At 43.4% G+C, this 14,584-nt stretch overlaps 1 protein-coding gene across 2 annotated transcripts in view; it reads right to left on the bottom strand.

The window, feature by feature from the left end:
• Positions 1-14,584, bottom strand: part of LOC140540562 (teneurin-3) — a 192,860-nt gene that overhangs the window by 53,669 nt on the left and 124,607 nt on the right. For both annotated transcript variants that reach the window (XM_072662912.1, XM_072662913.1), the window contains exons 7-10: positions 11,819-12,024; positions 9,675-9,882; positions 6,817-6,918; positions 4,899-5,093 (exon numbers count right to left, since the gene is read on the bottom strand). In XM_072662912.1, the coding sequence (XP_072519013.1) occupies positions 4,899-5,093; positions 6,817-6,918; positions 9,675-9,882; positions 11,819-12,024 (711 nt within the window). The remainder of the gene's footprint in view (positions 1-4,898; positions 5,094-6,816; positions 6,919-9,674; positions 9,883-11,818; positions 12,025-14,584) is intronic.

Here is a 14,584-nt window from a genome sequence, read left to right as displayed (position 1 = left end):
TATAGATATTCACTATACCAAAGTAAGACCACATATTCAGAGTGGTGACAACTACATGACGCTTATATTTCTTGTAAAATACGAGTGTGGATCTAATATGCTTGAGAAAATACGTCCCGTCAGACTCGAATAAGTAAACATCCTCATTTAAAACATCGTATCTGAAGCATATATGAAGACGGGAAATCACAAATGACTGGAATAAAGAAGCTGCTGGTTCAAAGTGACCTCAGGCACGCATCAGTGGGTCAAGTATCAAAATAATGCACATTTTCTCCCCATAATAGCTCATAAATCATCACATCCACACTTTATTGAGAAGAACAGCTCTTTCTCACTAAACATATAAGAGAAAGAAGTGAGTCAAGGCAGGGCAGTAACAATGACTCATTTGCATAATAATGATGCATATTTTAAATTCTCTTTCTTACAGTAAGATACAGAGACTGATGAATACACACATTTATAGTATAGGCATTTACAGCATAATGTTTTATAAAGACTCTTAGTTCTCCCTTTTTCCAATAAGACATCCTGAAACATTTTGTGGGGTTGGTTATTGCTCTTTACAGTCAATTTCATACTGTGATGGTTTCTAAATGCATTCAGTTCACATTACTGTAGAAATGCAAATTATTGACCTGCTTAATTGGAGTAATGAAAAATTACCAGATCTCTGATGTATGTTCCTAATCATTTGCGTTGAGTTCGCGTTGTGAGCTACTTACTGTAGTAGGGAGTGTTTTAAAGCAGCATCATGTGAGAATTGGTGTTTCTTGCTCCTGTGCTCCCCCTACAGTCAGTAAGAGCAATTAACATTTTGGGACGCCCCTAAAAGACGCGTTTTCCACATGCATTTCTGGACAAGCTGGGAGCTCCAGAAGCATCACTGAAAGGTAGAGCAGCATGTGGTCTGAGGGGGTAGAGTAATACTAGAGTATTTGACACTAATATGACTCTATGGGTTCTGCAGCGTTACACAGCAGTTCTGGAGAGCGCCGTCCTGCTCGCTTCACCAGAGCTCCATAGTGCAGTTAGCAGAGCTCTGAGCCCGGAGTAGCACCGATAGAGACGCTGTTCTCCCTGATACAGTCAGTGGAGCTTCACCATGATCCTGAAGCTGCAGATTTAAGTAGAACTGATACAGTCAGTGGAGCTTCACCATGATCCTGAAGCTGCTGATTTAAGTAGAACTGATACAGTCAGTGGAGCTTCACCATGATCCTGAAGCTGCTGATTTAAGTAGAACTGATACAGTCAGTGGAGCTTCACCATGATCCTGAAGCTGCAGATTTAAGTAGAACTGATACAGTCAGTGGAGCTTCACCATGATCCTGAAGCTGCAGATTTAAGTAGAACTGATACAGTCAGTGGAGCTTCACCATGATCCTGAAGCTGCTGATTTAAGTAGAACTGATACAGTCAGTGGAGCTTCACCATGATCCTGAAGCTACTGATTTAAGTAGAACTGATACAGTCAGTGGAGCTTCACCATGATCCTGAAGCTGCTGATTTAAGTAGAACTGATACAGTCAGTGGAGCTTCACCATGATCCTGAAGCTGCAGATTTAAGTAGAACTGATACAGTCAGTGGAGCTTCACCATGATCCTGAAGCTGCAGATTTAAGTAGAACTGATACAGTCAGTGGAGCTTCACCATGATCCTGAAGCTGCTGATTTAAGTAGAACTGATACAGTCAGTGGAGCTTCACCATGATCCTGAAGCTGCAGATTTAAGTAGAACTGATACAGTCAGTGGAGCTTCACCATGATCCTGAAGCTGCAGATTTAAGATAGAACTGATACAGTCAGTGGAGCTTCACCATGATCCTGAAGCTGCTGATTTAAGTAGAACTGATACAGTCAGTGGAGCTTCACCATGATCCTGAAGCTACTGATTTAAGTAGAACTGATACAGTCAGTGGAGCTTCACCATGATCCTGAAGCTGCTGATTTAAGTAGAACTGATACAGTCAGTGGAGCTTCACCATGATCCTGAAGCTGCTGATTTAAGTAGAACTGATACAGTCAGTGGAGCTTCACCATGATCCTGAAGCTACTGATTTAAGTAGAACTGATACAGTCAGTGGAGCTTCACCATGATCCTGAAGCTGCTGATTTAAGTAGAACTGATACAGTCAGTGGAGCTTCACCATGATCCTGAAGCTGCTGATTTAAGATAGAACTGATACAGTCAGTGGAGCTTCACCATGATCCTGAAGCTGCTGATTTAAGTAGAACTGATACAGTCAGTGGAGCTTCACCATGATCCTGAAGCTACTGATTTAAGTAGAACTGATACAGTCAGTGGAGCTTCACCATGATCCTGAAGCTGCTGATTTAAGTAGAACTGATACAGTCAGTGGAGCTTCACCATGATCCTGAAGCTGCTGATTTAAGTAGAACTGATACAGTCAGTGGAGCTTCACCATGATCCTGAAGCTGCAGATTTAAGTAGAACTGATACAGTCAGTGGAGCTTCACCATGATCCTGAAGCTGCAGATTTAAGTAGAACTGATACAGTCAGTGGAGCTTCACCATGATCCTGAAGCTGCTGATTTAAGTAGAACTGATACAGTCAGTGGAGCTTCACCATGATCCTGAAGCTACTGATTTAAGTAGAACTGATACAGTCAGTGGAGCTTCACCATGATCCTGAAGCTGCAGATTTAAGTAGAACTGATACAGTCAGTGGAGCTTCACCATGATCCTGAAGCTGCTGATTTAAGTAGAACTGATACAGTCAGTGGAGCTTCACCATGATCCTGAAGCTGCAGATTTAAGTAGAACTGATACAGTCAGTGGAGCTTCACCATGATCCTGAAGCTGCAGATTTAAGTAGAACTGATACAGTCAGTGGAGCTTCACCATGATCCTGAAGCTGCTGATTTAAGTAGAACTGATACAGTCAGTGGAGCTTCACCATGATCCTGAAGCTGCTGATTTAAGTAGAACTGATACAGTCAGTGGAGCTTCACCATGATCCTGAAGCTACTGATTTAAGTAGAACTGATACAGTCAGTGGAGCTTCACCATGATCCTGAAGCTGCTGATTTAAGTAGAACTGATACAGTCAGTGGAGCTTCACCATGATCCTGAAGCTGCAGATTTAAGTAGAACTGATACAGTCAGTGGAGCTTCACCATGATCCTGAAGCTGCTGATTTAAGTAGAACTGATACAGTCAGTGGAGCTTCACCATGATCCTGAAGCTGCAGATTTAAGTAGAACTGATACAGTCAGTGGAGCTTCACCATGATCCTGAAGCTGCAGATTTAAGTAGAACTGATACAGTCAGTGGAGCTTCACCATGATCCTGAAGCTGCTGATTTAAGTAGAACTGATACAGTCAGTGGAGCTTCACCATGATCCTGAAGCTGCAGATTTAAGTAGAACTGATACAGTCAGTGGAGCTTCACCATGATCCTGAAGCTGCTGATTTAAGTAGAACTGATATAGTCAGTGGAGCTTCATCATGATCCTGAAGCTGCAGATTTAAGTAGAACTGATACAGTCAGTGGAGCTTCACCATGATCCTGAAGCTGTTGTTCTTATGGACAAATGTTACAGAAAGGTGGAATGTTATTCATGTGAAATAAATACTTTAAAATGAGAGTTTGAAAGCAACTTAAATCATGCAGTTAAAGCAGAAGAGAGAAGCATTAAAGGGTTAAAAAGGACGAAGCCAAGCCTCTGAATGTCTCGCCAGCGATGCTTTAGGTGAGACAGAATTAAATGTCACTATTCAGCAGGGAGGGAAAAATAAGTGATGGAGGAACGAGAGTGTGCTGTTGAGGTGTGTTCAAATCCTTTTTCTAGCTGAGCTCTCCTCTAAATGAGGGCAGCCCCAATCTACCTGCGAGCCTGAAGGTGAATTACTCACTCAACTCAATAACGCCTAACACAGCGCTCAAGTGACCTGAAAATATACATCTAAAGAGTTCATCCACACGCAGACTGAACAGCGATCAATACACTCCATTGGATTGACCGGAGGAGAGAATGGGCCTGTCCGATCGAAAGGCTGGAAATAAGCGTGGGCAGAAGGTGCGAGCTTTCGGTCGGCGCATCGCGTGGACGTGTAGGTGTCCATAGAAATGTGTTTGAGTCGATAGCTGCGGCCAAATGAAGGTAATTTATCAAAACAAATATTTGCCGCCGAAGTCAATAACACTCATCGGCGTAATGACCTGCTTGGCGATGTTGAAAAAGGTGTTTTTCTCGTTGATGCCCTTTCCCTTAAAGGGAATTCCACCACTTTTTCAAAATTCCTGTAAAATGCAGTTGTTGAGATGTAAACAAAGTCATTCAGAGTTGGTCTGGTGTGAAATGGTTCAATCTTGAGAAAACTGAGAGCCAGACGTCGGTTGCCATGACTACAACACAGATACAGGCCATATTTTATCTCCCATCTAAACCCACCAGTGCAGCTACACAAGTCTTCTGAGTTTATATGGAATGATGATGATGATGAAGATGATGATGATGATGATGAAGGTAAAATAGTGAATAGAGAATCTGAACTAATCCAGTTCTCTTTAGGGACTACTTTCTGTAGCTGCACTACACCCTGCAGCATGTATCCCTCCACCATTTTAATGATCTGGTTCTAAAAGCAGGTTCTAGAGCCGAACTCTTCTCAGAACTCTGGTAGAACCGTGTCTCAGGCATCAGGCAGCGTCTTCATCACCATTAGGTGAAGAACTTTCTGTGAGGAGCTTTTAGTAGAGCTTCAGATGTCTGCTTCCCTTCACCTCCACTGTAGAACAGCTCTGACCGGGTCAGATTATCTAGAACCGAGCGTTTCACACCACACACATTTGATGCATAGAACACTTGGTGGTATTCCCCTTCCAGAGGTAGCAGAGAATCCGTTCAGTGATAAGCTGTGCACTTACCCATGTCGCAGCTTTCACCCTTGTAGCCGGGGTTACACACACACAGGCCAGATACACACATGCCGTGACCCGCACACTGGGCATCTACACACTGACCAGCGGGGATGTCACACTCCGTGCCCTTCCAGCCGCTGTAGCACTGACAGCGCCCCCTGCTGTACTCGCCGTTACCGCTGCACAGAACCGGACAGGCGGCTGGGGGACAGAGAGAATAGAGGAGCATTACTGTGACGTCTGTCAGATTTACAGATTCCCAGATCCTAAATCAGACAAGGGTCGTGTCTTTGATCCTCTAGCTCTTATTATAGCAACCACCTAACAACACTATAGCAATCCCCAAGTAACCACCTAGCAACACCACAGTAACCACCTAACAACACTATAGCAATCCCCAAGTAACCACCTAACAACACCACAGTAACCACCTAACAACACTATAGCAATCCCCAAGTAACCACCTAGCAACACCACAGTAACCACCTAACAACACTATAGCAATCCCCAAGTAACCACCTAACAACACCACAGTAACCACATAACAACACTATAGCAATCCCCAAGTAATCACCTAGCAACACCACAGTAACCACCCAACAACACCTTAGCAACCACTAAGCAGCCATCGGTCAATGTCATAGCAACCATACCATACCATACCATACCATAGGAAACCACCTAGCAATGTCACAGTAAGCATCTAACAACACCTTAGCACCCATAAGCAACCACCCAGCATATCCTAGCAATCTCTAAGTAACACCCTACCAACCACCAAGCAACCACTTGTCAATGCCATGCAACTACCTGGGATAACATGGCAACCATCTAGCAACATCACGACAACCACATAGCAACCACCTTGGATTTCATAGCAACTGTCGAGAAATCATTTAACAACACCATAGCAACCAGGAGTGGATCCATCTCAACCATCAAACAAGACTATGGCAACTAACTAGCAAACACTTAGTAAGACCCTAGCAACCACCTGGGATACCATAGCAACCACCTAGCAAGTTCATAGCAAACAAGTTCATAGCATACCACAGCAACGGACATGCAATCGCCAAGCAATACCATGGTAACCACCTACTAACTACTTAGCAACCCCATAGCAAGCACCTTGAATATCATCACAACCATGTAGCAACCCCATAGCAACCACCTAGCAAAATCCTTCCCTGCGTCCCCTTTGGCTTCGTAGCTCCGTTTAACACAAAGCCAACTCAGTTAAACTCAGTCCTAGTTAAACATCTCCATTTGATTGGGGCAGATTTCTGCATCTGTAACATCTGGAGCTCTGTGATCCAGGTTACTGGTGTTCTGCACCGGCTGAACTGGTGATATCGCAGTACCCCGTGAGTCCCCAGTTACAGCTGTACAAACTCTCCAAAAACAAACAAACACAAACTCGACTGCTGGGCTGTTGTTTCACACTTGTCTCTGAAACGTTCTCCCCCTTTCACACTGGCTTGTCACTTCTTTTTGAAACATTATAAAGCCGAGCTGCCAGGTCTGAAATGTTTGTGCTCGCTGGTGTTCGCCTGATTGATATGAAAGTCTGACATTTTGAGGTAACGCTCAAAGGCAGTGTAAAAGATTAAAGCGGAAATATTCAGATTCGGCGGCGCTCACAGCAGCTAAAGGACACGTCCGACATCGTGGATAATTACGCCATGTTGCAGCTGTCTAACATGATGTAAATACACAAAGACGGTCCGGGCCGAAGACTCGCTTTGGCTGCTCCAGCCGGTTCCACTGGTCAGCCTTATGCAGCAGAACCGCTGCTGAGAAAGATAATCCGCTTTGGCAAACGGCTCGAAGTGTTTGCACTCCAAACTCCATTCACTGCATAACAATAAGCAGAAAATGTTGCCACTGCCCTTTAGCCAAACAATTACATCAGAAATTAGCCTACCTCGAGAGCAGTACGGCCCGAGGAATCCTGGGAAACATCGGCACGTTCCAGACACACACTCTCCGTTACCGTTACAGCTGTGTGGGCATTCCATCACCGATTCTGGACGGGGGGAGAAAAGGAAGACACAGCCTTTCAGAGTCCAACAAACTGGCCTTTATTCCTTCTGGTGCTTTATGCAAGGACATAGTTTGGATTTCAGAGGTCGGGTCGCTATGAACTTTGCAGGCACTGTAACCATGGAAATGGGTGTAGTGTAACCACAGAAACAAGAGCAGCATAATCTTGTTAGTGGGTGTAGTTCAGCCATGGAAATGAATGTAGCATTACCTGGGAATCTGCGTAGGGTAACCACGGTGGGCGTGGCCATGGAAATGATTGTTACAATAATCGTATGAAAAAGTATGAGAGTAGCCTAATGTGGGTGTAGTGTAACTATAGAAACGGATGCAGTGAAACCAAGGAAATGGATGTAGTGTTACCATGGAAACGACTGTAATAACAACAGTAATTTTACAGTGAGATCTGTACAACATTGTGTACACATGTACACACCAACACTGCATCGCTGTAAAAGTACAGGGATCAAAACTGTGCACTGTGGAAAGCTGGGGAGTCTATGCTGATGGTTATGAAGGACAGATAAGAGTACCCCGGGGCCTTTAGGGTAAACTCTGAGCGAACCACACCACCTACCCTACACCCCGACACAATCAACCTTTCAATCAATATGTTGATTTTTGAGGGAACATACATGAATATGTATTTAATATTGACCTATTTGAATGAAAACTAGTAACTAATTATTAACTAATTATAAAAAAAAACTCATTATAAAACTAATTATTAGCTTTACACAATGCTAATTAGACTGGAGCGCTATAAAGCACATGCTTCTATGCTGCCAAGTAAACCATGCGAAACTCCACTGGAAAACTCTTATAAAATTCTTTTATAATATTACAGTTTTTTTGAGTTGTGTTTCATGAAATTTATATTTTTCACGTTTGTAAATCCTTACTGTATGATCGAGAGGTAAGGCCAGGCTTACTAAAAAGGTAGAACATCTGTGACTGCACCAACAAGTTCCTCTATAACTATAATAATAAAGTATATTTCCCAACTGCTTTTCTGTTACACTTTTCACAGCCACTCTCACTGACACCCCTAGTGGCTGGAGCCCTGAACTGTGCTCCCTAAAGCCCACAGGGTTAATCTGGCCTAGTCGGGGATACACACACTCCTGTACACTGAAGCCTCTACTGCTCCCATCAGGGACACAAAACTGAATCAGCACATACACACACTAAATGTAAAGTCTGTAAGCGGCTGATGGAGTTGATGTCTTTATGGAGCAGCCGAAAATAAAAAAGTATTACACTGAAGTGTGCTGTAAACACAAGCAGCCGCTCATAACCCATCACGTCGATAAATTCATTTCTGAAGGAACAGAACAGCCCGGGGCACATTAGCACGAGTGCTCCTGCAGTGTGTTGAATGCTGTGTGTGTGTGTGTGTGTGTGTGTCAGGCTGGGTCAGAGTTATTGATCTGCAGTGTGTTCTTCTTCTCATTATTACAGCTATTACACTATCTCAGCTCAGTGGACCAACAATAGGACACACACACACAGTCGTAACAGTGCAAGTGTGCGGTGAAGCCCTTATTCTGGTGTAAATAAGCTGACAGCTGCATTTAGAGGAGAGTAGTGGATCATATAGAACATGTAATAATATTCAAAAATAAACAAAAATATTAATAAAAATGTATTCTCAGTCAGTAACAGTCATTTTTGGACTAGTTCAGTTGCTAGAAAACGTCAGTGTAACGTTGTGTATCCTGCTTAAATGCTGCCCAACGACTGTAGAAAACAACCAGTCAAAGTTCCAGCATTCTTGCTCACACTGAGTAATAAACCCCATCCGACTCTGTGGTGAGGGCGAGTCCGGTCCTGGAGGGCCAAATTCCTGCATAGGTTTTCGCTTTTCTCTTTGCTTCACACTTGATTCAGCTCACCTGTTAATTGCCAGGTTTGGTAGGTCTGTTAGAGCAGGGAAATCAGCTAACTATGCTGGACTCTGGCCCCCTGTTGCCCTCTCCTGCTGATTGGTCAGAGGCATTGTAAAACTTGTTGTATTTTTATGCAATTTGAAAAAGCATTTTACATTTTTTATTATTTAATTATTACATTTTTAATTTAATAATGAAATAATATTATTAAATTTTTGTTCTGTTCCCATTTTAACAGAACTATTCTTACGTTCACATTAACAATAATGTGATAATGCTTTTGGTTGATCTCTGTTCTCTGAGACTTGTCAAGTTTTACGGTCTTTTTTAATTTTCCTCACTTAGTGTACCAGTTCATCCCAGTTCATTATATTTAAAACTTTAACTATTATTTTGGAATATTTTCTTTTATAATTTGTCCACAAAGCACTTTGAGTTGCAGTCTATTATTATTATTTTTTTTATTATTTATTATTATAGTAACATCACAAGTATTGTTACCATCAATACGTAGTTCACCAAGTTTTTTTTGTAAACAACAAAAGTATTAAAGTATTAAAAAGACAAAAATAATGTATTTAATCAATAGAAGATTTACTGCTGTTCTGCAATGCTGTTGGAATGCTAGTACGTAATTACGCTATTCATTACAGTCCAGCAGCAGTGCAATACATTATATAATAACAAACTTCAGACTTTTCTGTTTCATTTTGATGTAAAAAAGACAAACACATGACATATCCAGCAGAAAGGCATCTCCCCTCAAATTAATACCCAACAAAAACATGCCAAACATACGCTTTCTTAGAGTGCGCATTTGTACAGGCGTGAAAGAAAGCCCCAAACTCACCCAGCACCATAGTGTTGTAGGAAACAGGCTCCACATTCCGGCCATCGTTATAAAAAGCCAGGTGCCAGACCCCAGCCTGCAGGAACTGAATGAATCCAGCATGCTGCACGCTGACCGGTCTCTCCATGCCGTCCCTGAGGTCCGGGTCCAGCTGAACTCGCTCCCGAGAGATCAAGCGGCTGCCGTCCAGCAGCTCCACAAAATCATACTGAAACACAACAGCACACCTGGCTTTTATCATTCAGGTATAAAATCTACAACATACGATGTGTCCAAATGTATGCGGACACCCTTTCCAATGAATGCATTCAGCTACATTAAGTTGCACCCATTGCTGACACAGATGTACAAATGCACACACAGCTTGTCTAGTCCTTGTAGAGAAGAAGTACTGCCAATAGAATAGGACTCTCTGGAGCAGATCAACATCATGACCCTATTGGCTCCATGCTGCCTAATGCCAGGCGTGGGCTAGAGGGGTATAATAAAGCCCCCCAGCATTGAGGAGCTGTGGAGCAGTGGAAGAACTGTGTTCTCTGGAATGATGGTGGATGAGCTGGGGTTGTGGGGAATGAATGGGTTGGTATGGTGATCATCTAACATCCTGACCTCATTTTCGCTCTTGCTGCTGACTTCCATGGACAGTAGAGACAGTTACTCCAACAAAAGCAGAAGAATCTCTGAAGAAACAACGAACAAGCAGGTGTCCCAATACTTTTGTCTATATATTATACAACAACAATAATAATAATAATGATGATCATCAGTGTACAGTATGTACAGTATGTGTACATTAAATACTGAAGTTCAGTAGCTCAGAGGTTTCATCTGACCTGGAAACTCCAGGCCTCCAAACCAAGCCTCCAAAAACCAAGCCTCCAAAGTTCCAGCCATTGATTCCTGACTCATCAGGTACAAAAAGCAATAGAGAGACAAATAACAAATTGAAGCTAGCACTCAATGCACTCGCCCCAGTCTATTGTGATGGCTTTAAGAACACACTGATTGAACATCTACAATGGTGCAGTCAGTTTTTTTCACTCCAGCTACAATAGACCTTTGTTTTATTGACAGCTGTGGGTGTTAGAGACCATCAGTAAAGACAGAAAGGGGATGTCTCTATTAAAACATGGTTTGTTTTCTTTGACTTAAGGAGGATTTGCTTCTTCCACCTTCGAGCTTTGGGACCTCCATCTCTTGCTCATATTAAATAGCTCTGGTCGATACTTGCAAGACAAACAGCTTTGCTTGTTTTTGTCTTTCATACAAATTACACATATTTAAAAAATAAACCCAGACGCTTTAAAAGCTGCTTTTAAGGAACTTGTTTGTTTATCCTTATTGATGCTATCCTCACTTCCCTTTGTCTTCACTGATTGATCACTGCCTTTGTTTCCAAATCACAACTTTGTGATTCACCTGCTAATGAAAACACTCCTGCGTCCTCACACACTGTCCTCACACACTGTCCTCACACACTGTCCTCACACACTGAGAGTTTATTTTTACACTAGTTCTGGGAGTGAGTGAGTAAGAGAGAGGGGAGAGAGAGAGAGAGAGAGAGAGAGAGAGAGAGAGAGAGAGAGAAAGAGAGAGAGAGAGAGAGGGAGAGAGAGAGAGACAGAGAGAGAGAGAGACAGAGAGAGAGAGAGAGAGAGAGAGAGAGACACAGAGAGAGAGACAGAGAGAGAGAGAGAGAGAGAGAGAGAGAGAGAGAGAGAAAGAGAGAGAAAGCAAATGTGAAAATGAGGGAGAACACATCAGTTCCCAGCTGTTTGTGCTCAGCTGTAGTTGATTTCTTTACTTCAACATTTTTGCATTTTTGAAGAGTGAAAAGTGAATAAAATAAACTGAAAAGTGCAAAGAGTGAAAAGCATGTAGGGCATGAAGAGAAGAGACCGTAATGTGACAAGAGTGTAGAGTGTGTAAAGTGAAAAGACTGTAAAGTGATTTGATGAATGTGTAGAGTGAAGAGTGTGCAGTAAAGAGTGTGTAGAGAGAAGAGTGTGTTAGGAGTGTGTAGAGTGAAGAGTGTATAGAGTGAAGAGTGTGTTAGGAGTGTGTAGAGTGAAGAGTGTGTTAGGAGTGTGTAGAGTGAAGAGTGTGTAGAGTGAAGAGTGTGTGAATGGTTCAGAGTGCTCTACCTGTGTGTGTGAAGGCGGAAGGCCCTTCCTGCCGTACACTCCGATCAGGGCGTTTTTCTGGATGGAGATGTTGAACTTGAGGAAGCGCGGACGCTCCATCATCATGCTGGACCTCCAGAAGACCGCCGGTGGAACGGCCTGACCAACCTGCTGCCCGACGTCCACCTGACCTGAGTCCAGCACAGGTTCAGCCACACCCACCCTGCCTGTAAACACACAGCATTATTAATACAAACACACAGACACACACACACACACACACACACACTCACACACTAAGACCACTAAGTGTTGGCTCTGTCATCAGAAGGTCCAGGAGGTGAGTCCAGGAGTCCCAATGAGCCTAACTGTCCTCTCTCTGTCTGGGTGGGTAGGACAGTCCTCCCCATGAGTGTGTCAGTGTGGGTGGGCTGACGAAACAGAATTAGCACTTAGCGTTCTCCTCTAAGCATGGTGAGCTCCAGTGCTGTTGCATGTGTTTTGGTGGAAGACCATTTGGCCCTGGTAGCCTGGTAGATATAAGGGGAGGTTTATAAAGTAGGGGGACTGGGAATTACTGGGAATTACTGGGAATTACTGAACTGGGAAGAAAAATTGCTATTGCATTGCAGCTTTGATCTGTAATATCAGTACACTCTAATTCAAATGGGTTCTATATAGTACTGAGAACGGGTTCTATGAATCCAAAGCATCATGTAAGAATTGGTGTTTCTTGCTTCTGGGCTCCCCCTACTGACAGGAAGTGAATTCGCACTTTGAATCGCCCCTAAGGGTCACGCTTCACACATGCATTTCTAGACAAGCTGAGAGATACAGAAGCATCACTGAACTGTAGAGAGTAGAGTAATTCTACAGGATTTTACAGTAACATGACTCGGGTTATGCAGTCAGAATTAAATCGCTGTGAAATTTGAGATTCAATAAAGCACCGATTCGTTTTCTAAAGAGCTGTAAACCAATCACAAGTAAGACACAGCTCCGGGAAGAGTGCCTGTGTTCAACAGCGCACAAGGTAAAAGTAACCCCGAACACAAACAGGCAGCTCTGAGACTGAGTTTGAGTGCCGGACCTGACGAAGCCAGGAAAAGCCTTTATTCTGCATGAGAGCTGCTGTTAGACAGTCTATTACACAGATGATGGCTCTGAGTAGAACTCAAAGAGAAGCTGATAAAGGAGCAAGTTCTTCTCAGAGGAGCGAGTGGTCAGATATTGATCATTTCGAACTGGTCAGATCTCATTCCAGACACGTTAATTAGGCCAGTTTATGAGGGTTTTAGCGATGCAGTGCTTAAGCTCATGAGAGCAGACAGACTCTCTCCAGTGTACTGCTGATATCACAGCTGGCCATTGACAGTAACCTAATGATGGCTGAAATAGCTCTGCTTCCTTTCTCTGAAGATCAGAAGAGGCTGTAAAACGCTACGGTGGAGAGAGGAGCTGAGACTGAGCCGAGGTTAAACACACCAGATGCCAGACGGCCTTTCTTAATTCAGATACTTAGAATCCACCCATTGCTGATATAGATGTCCAGTTGCTCAGAGCGTGTATAATTCACATGGAGAAACACTGACCAATAGAACAGGATGCTCTGGAGTCTAAGGTCACCGTGTCCAAGGCCAATCATGGGCTACTGATAAACACATGTGTTTCTGGTGTATTGCAGGTATGATCTGATACTGGTGGATCAAGTAAATAACCATTTTAGGAGGACACATTCCCTTGCACTGACTTCTAGAGATAAACTGACCGAGAGAACGGGACAATCTGGAGTCTGAGGGCACTGTGATCAATGGCGTTGGCTAGAGGGGTATAAAGCCCCCCAGCCCCCCAGGAGCTGTGGAGCAGTGGAAGAACTGTGTTCTCTGGAATGATGGTGGAGGAGCTCCATCCAGTACTTTTGGGTTCTGAGTTGGAGTGACTGAACTAACATCAGTATCAGACTTTACTGACACTCTTACTCTTGTGGTGCTGAATGCAGACGAATCCCTCTCACAGCAATGTTCACAGAATGTTAACAGAAGCTGTTACTGCAGCAATGGAGGACAATCTCCCAGCTAATCCCCCTGATTTCAGAAAAATACAAACGTGGAAACAAAGGAGGAGCAGGTGTTTGGAGGTTCATGCTGTATTTTATATAACAAAATGATCTCTAGACAAACAACTGAGATAAACCTCCTCGAGCTTCAGGATTAAACAGGTGATAACGAACCTCCCGCTCCAGCAGAACTGTGCAGTATGAGAACAGCTCATAGTTACAGAAGGAGAGTTGAGGATACATGCAGAGAAGCTTTATTGGGGGCGATCCAACACTGGTTGTCATCACAGCAGGCAGAGGTCAAGACACAGGCTTACAACAGGAGAGTCCAGGTTCAGAAATTCAGAAAACAGCAAGCGTCCAAAAGCCCCAAAACACTGAAACAGAACCTGGATCAGAACGCGCGGAAGAACCAGCAAGAACCAGCAAGACTTCACAGAGAGTGGAGTCACGCTGAGGGGTATCAATGAGTGTTAATGAACCCAGAATTAGCTGCAGGTGTGTGTGTGTGTGTGTGTGTGTGTGTGTGTGTGTGTGTGATGATAAGTGGGCGGAGCCTGAGTGGAGCTGAAACTGGAATGGGCCAGAGAAAGTCTGGGAAAGTCCAAGTAGTGTCTTCACTGACTATCACAGCAGTGTGGAAGTTCACCCAGACTGGAAATATTTAAAATCATGATCATGATTTTTTATGAACCAGTATTACGGACCAGTATAAACTAGTATATGTTGTG

The sequence above is a fragment of the Salminus brasiliensis genome, chromosome 19 (assembly GCF_030463535.1).
Source record: "Salminus brasiliensis chromosome 19, fSalBra1.hap2, whole genome shotgun sequence".
Lineage (NCBI taxonomy): Eukaryota > Metazoa > Chordata > Actinopteri > Characiformes > Bryconidae > Salminus > Salminus brasiliensis.
This window is presented reverse-complemented; position numbering and strand designations above follow the sequence as displayed.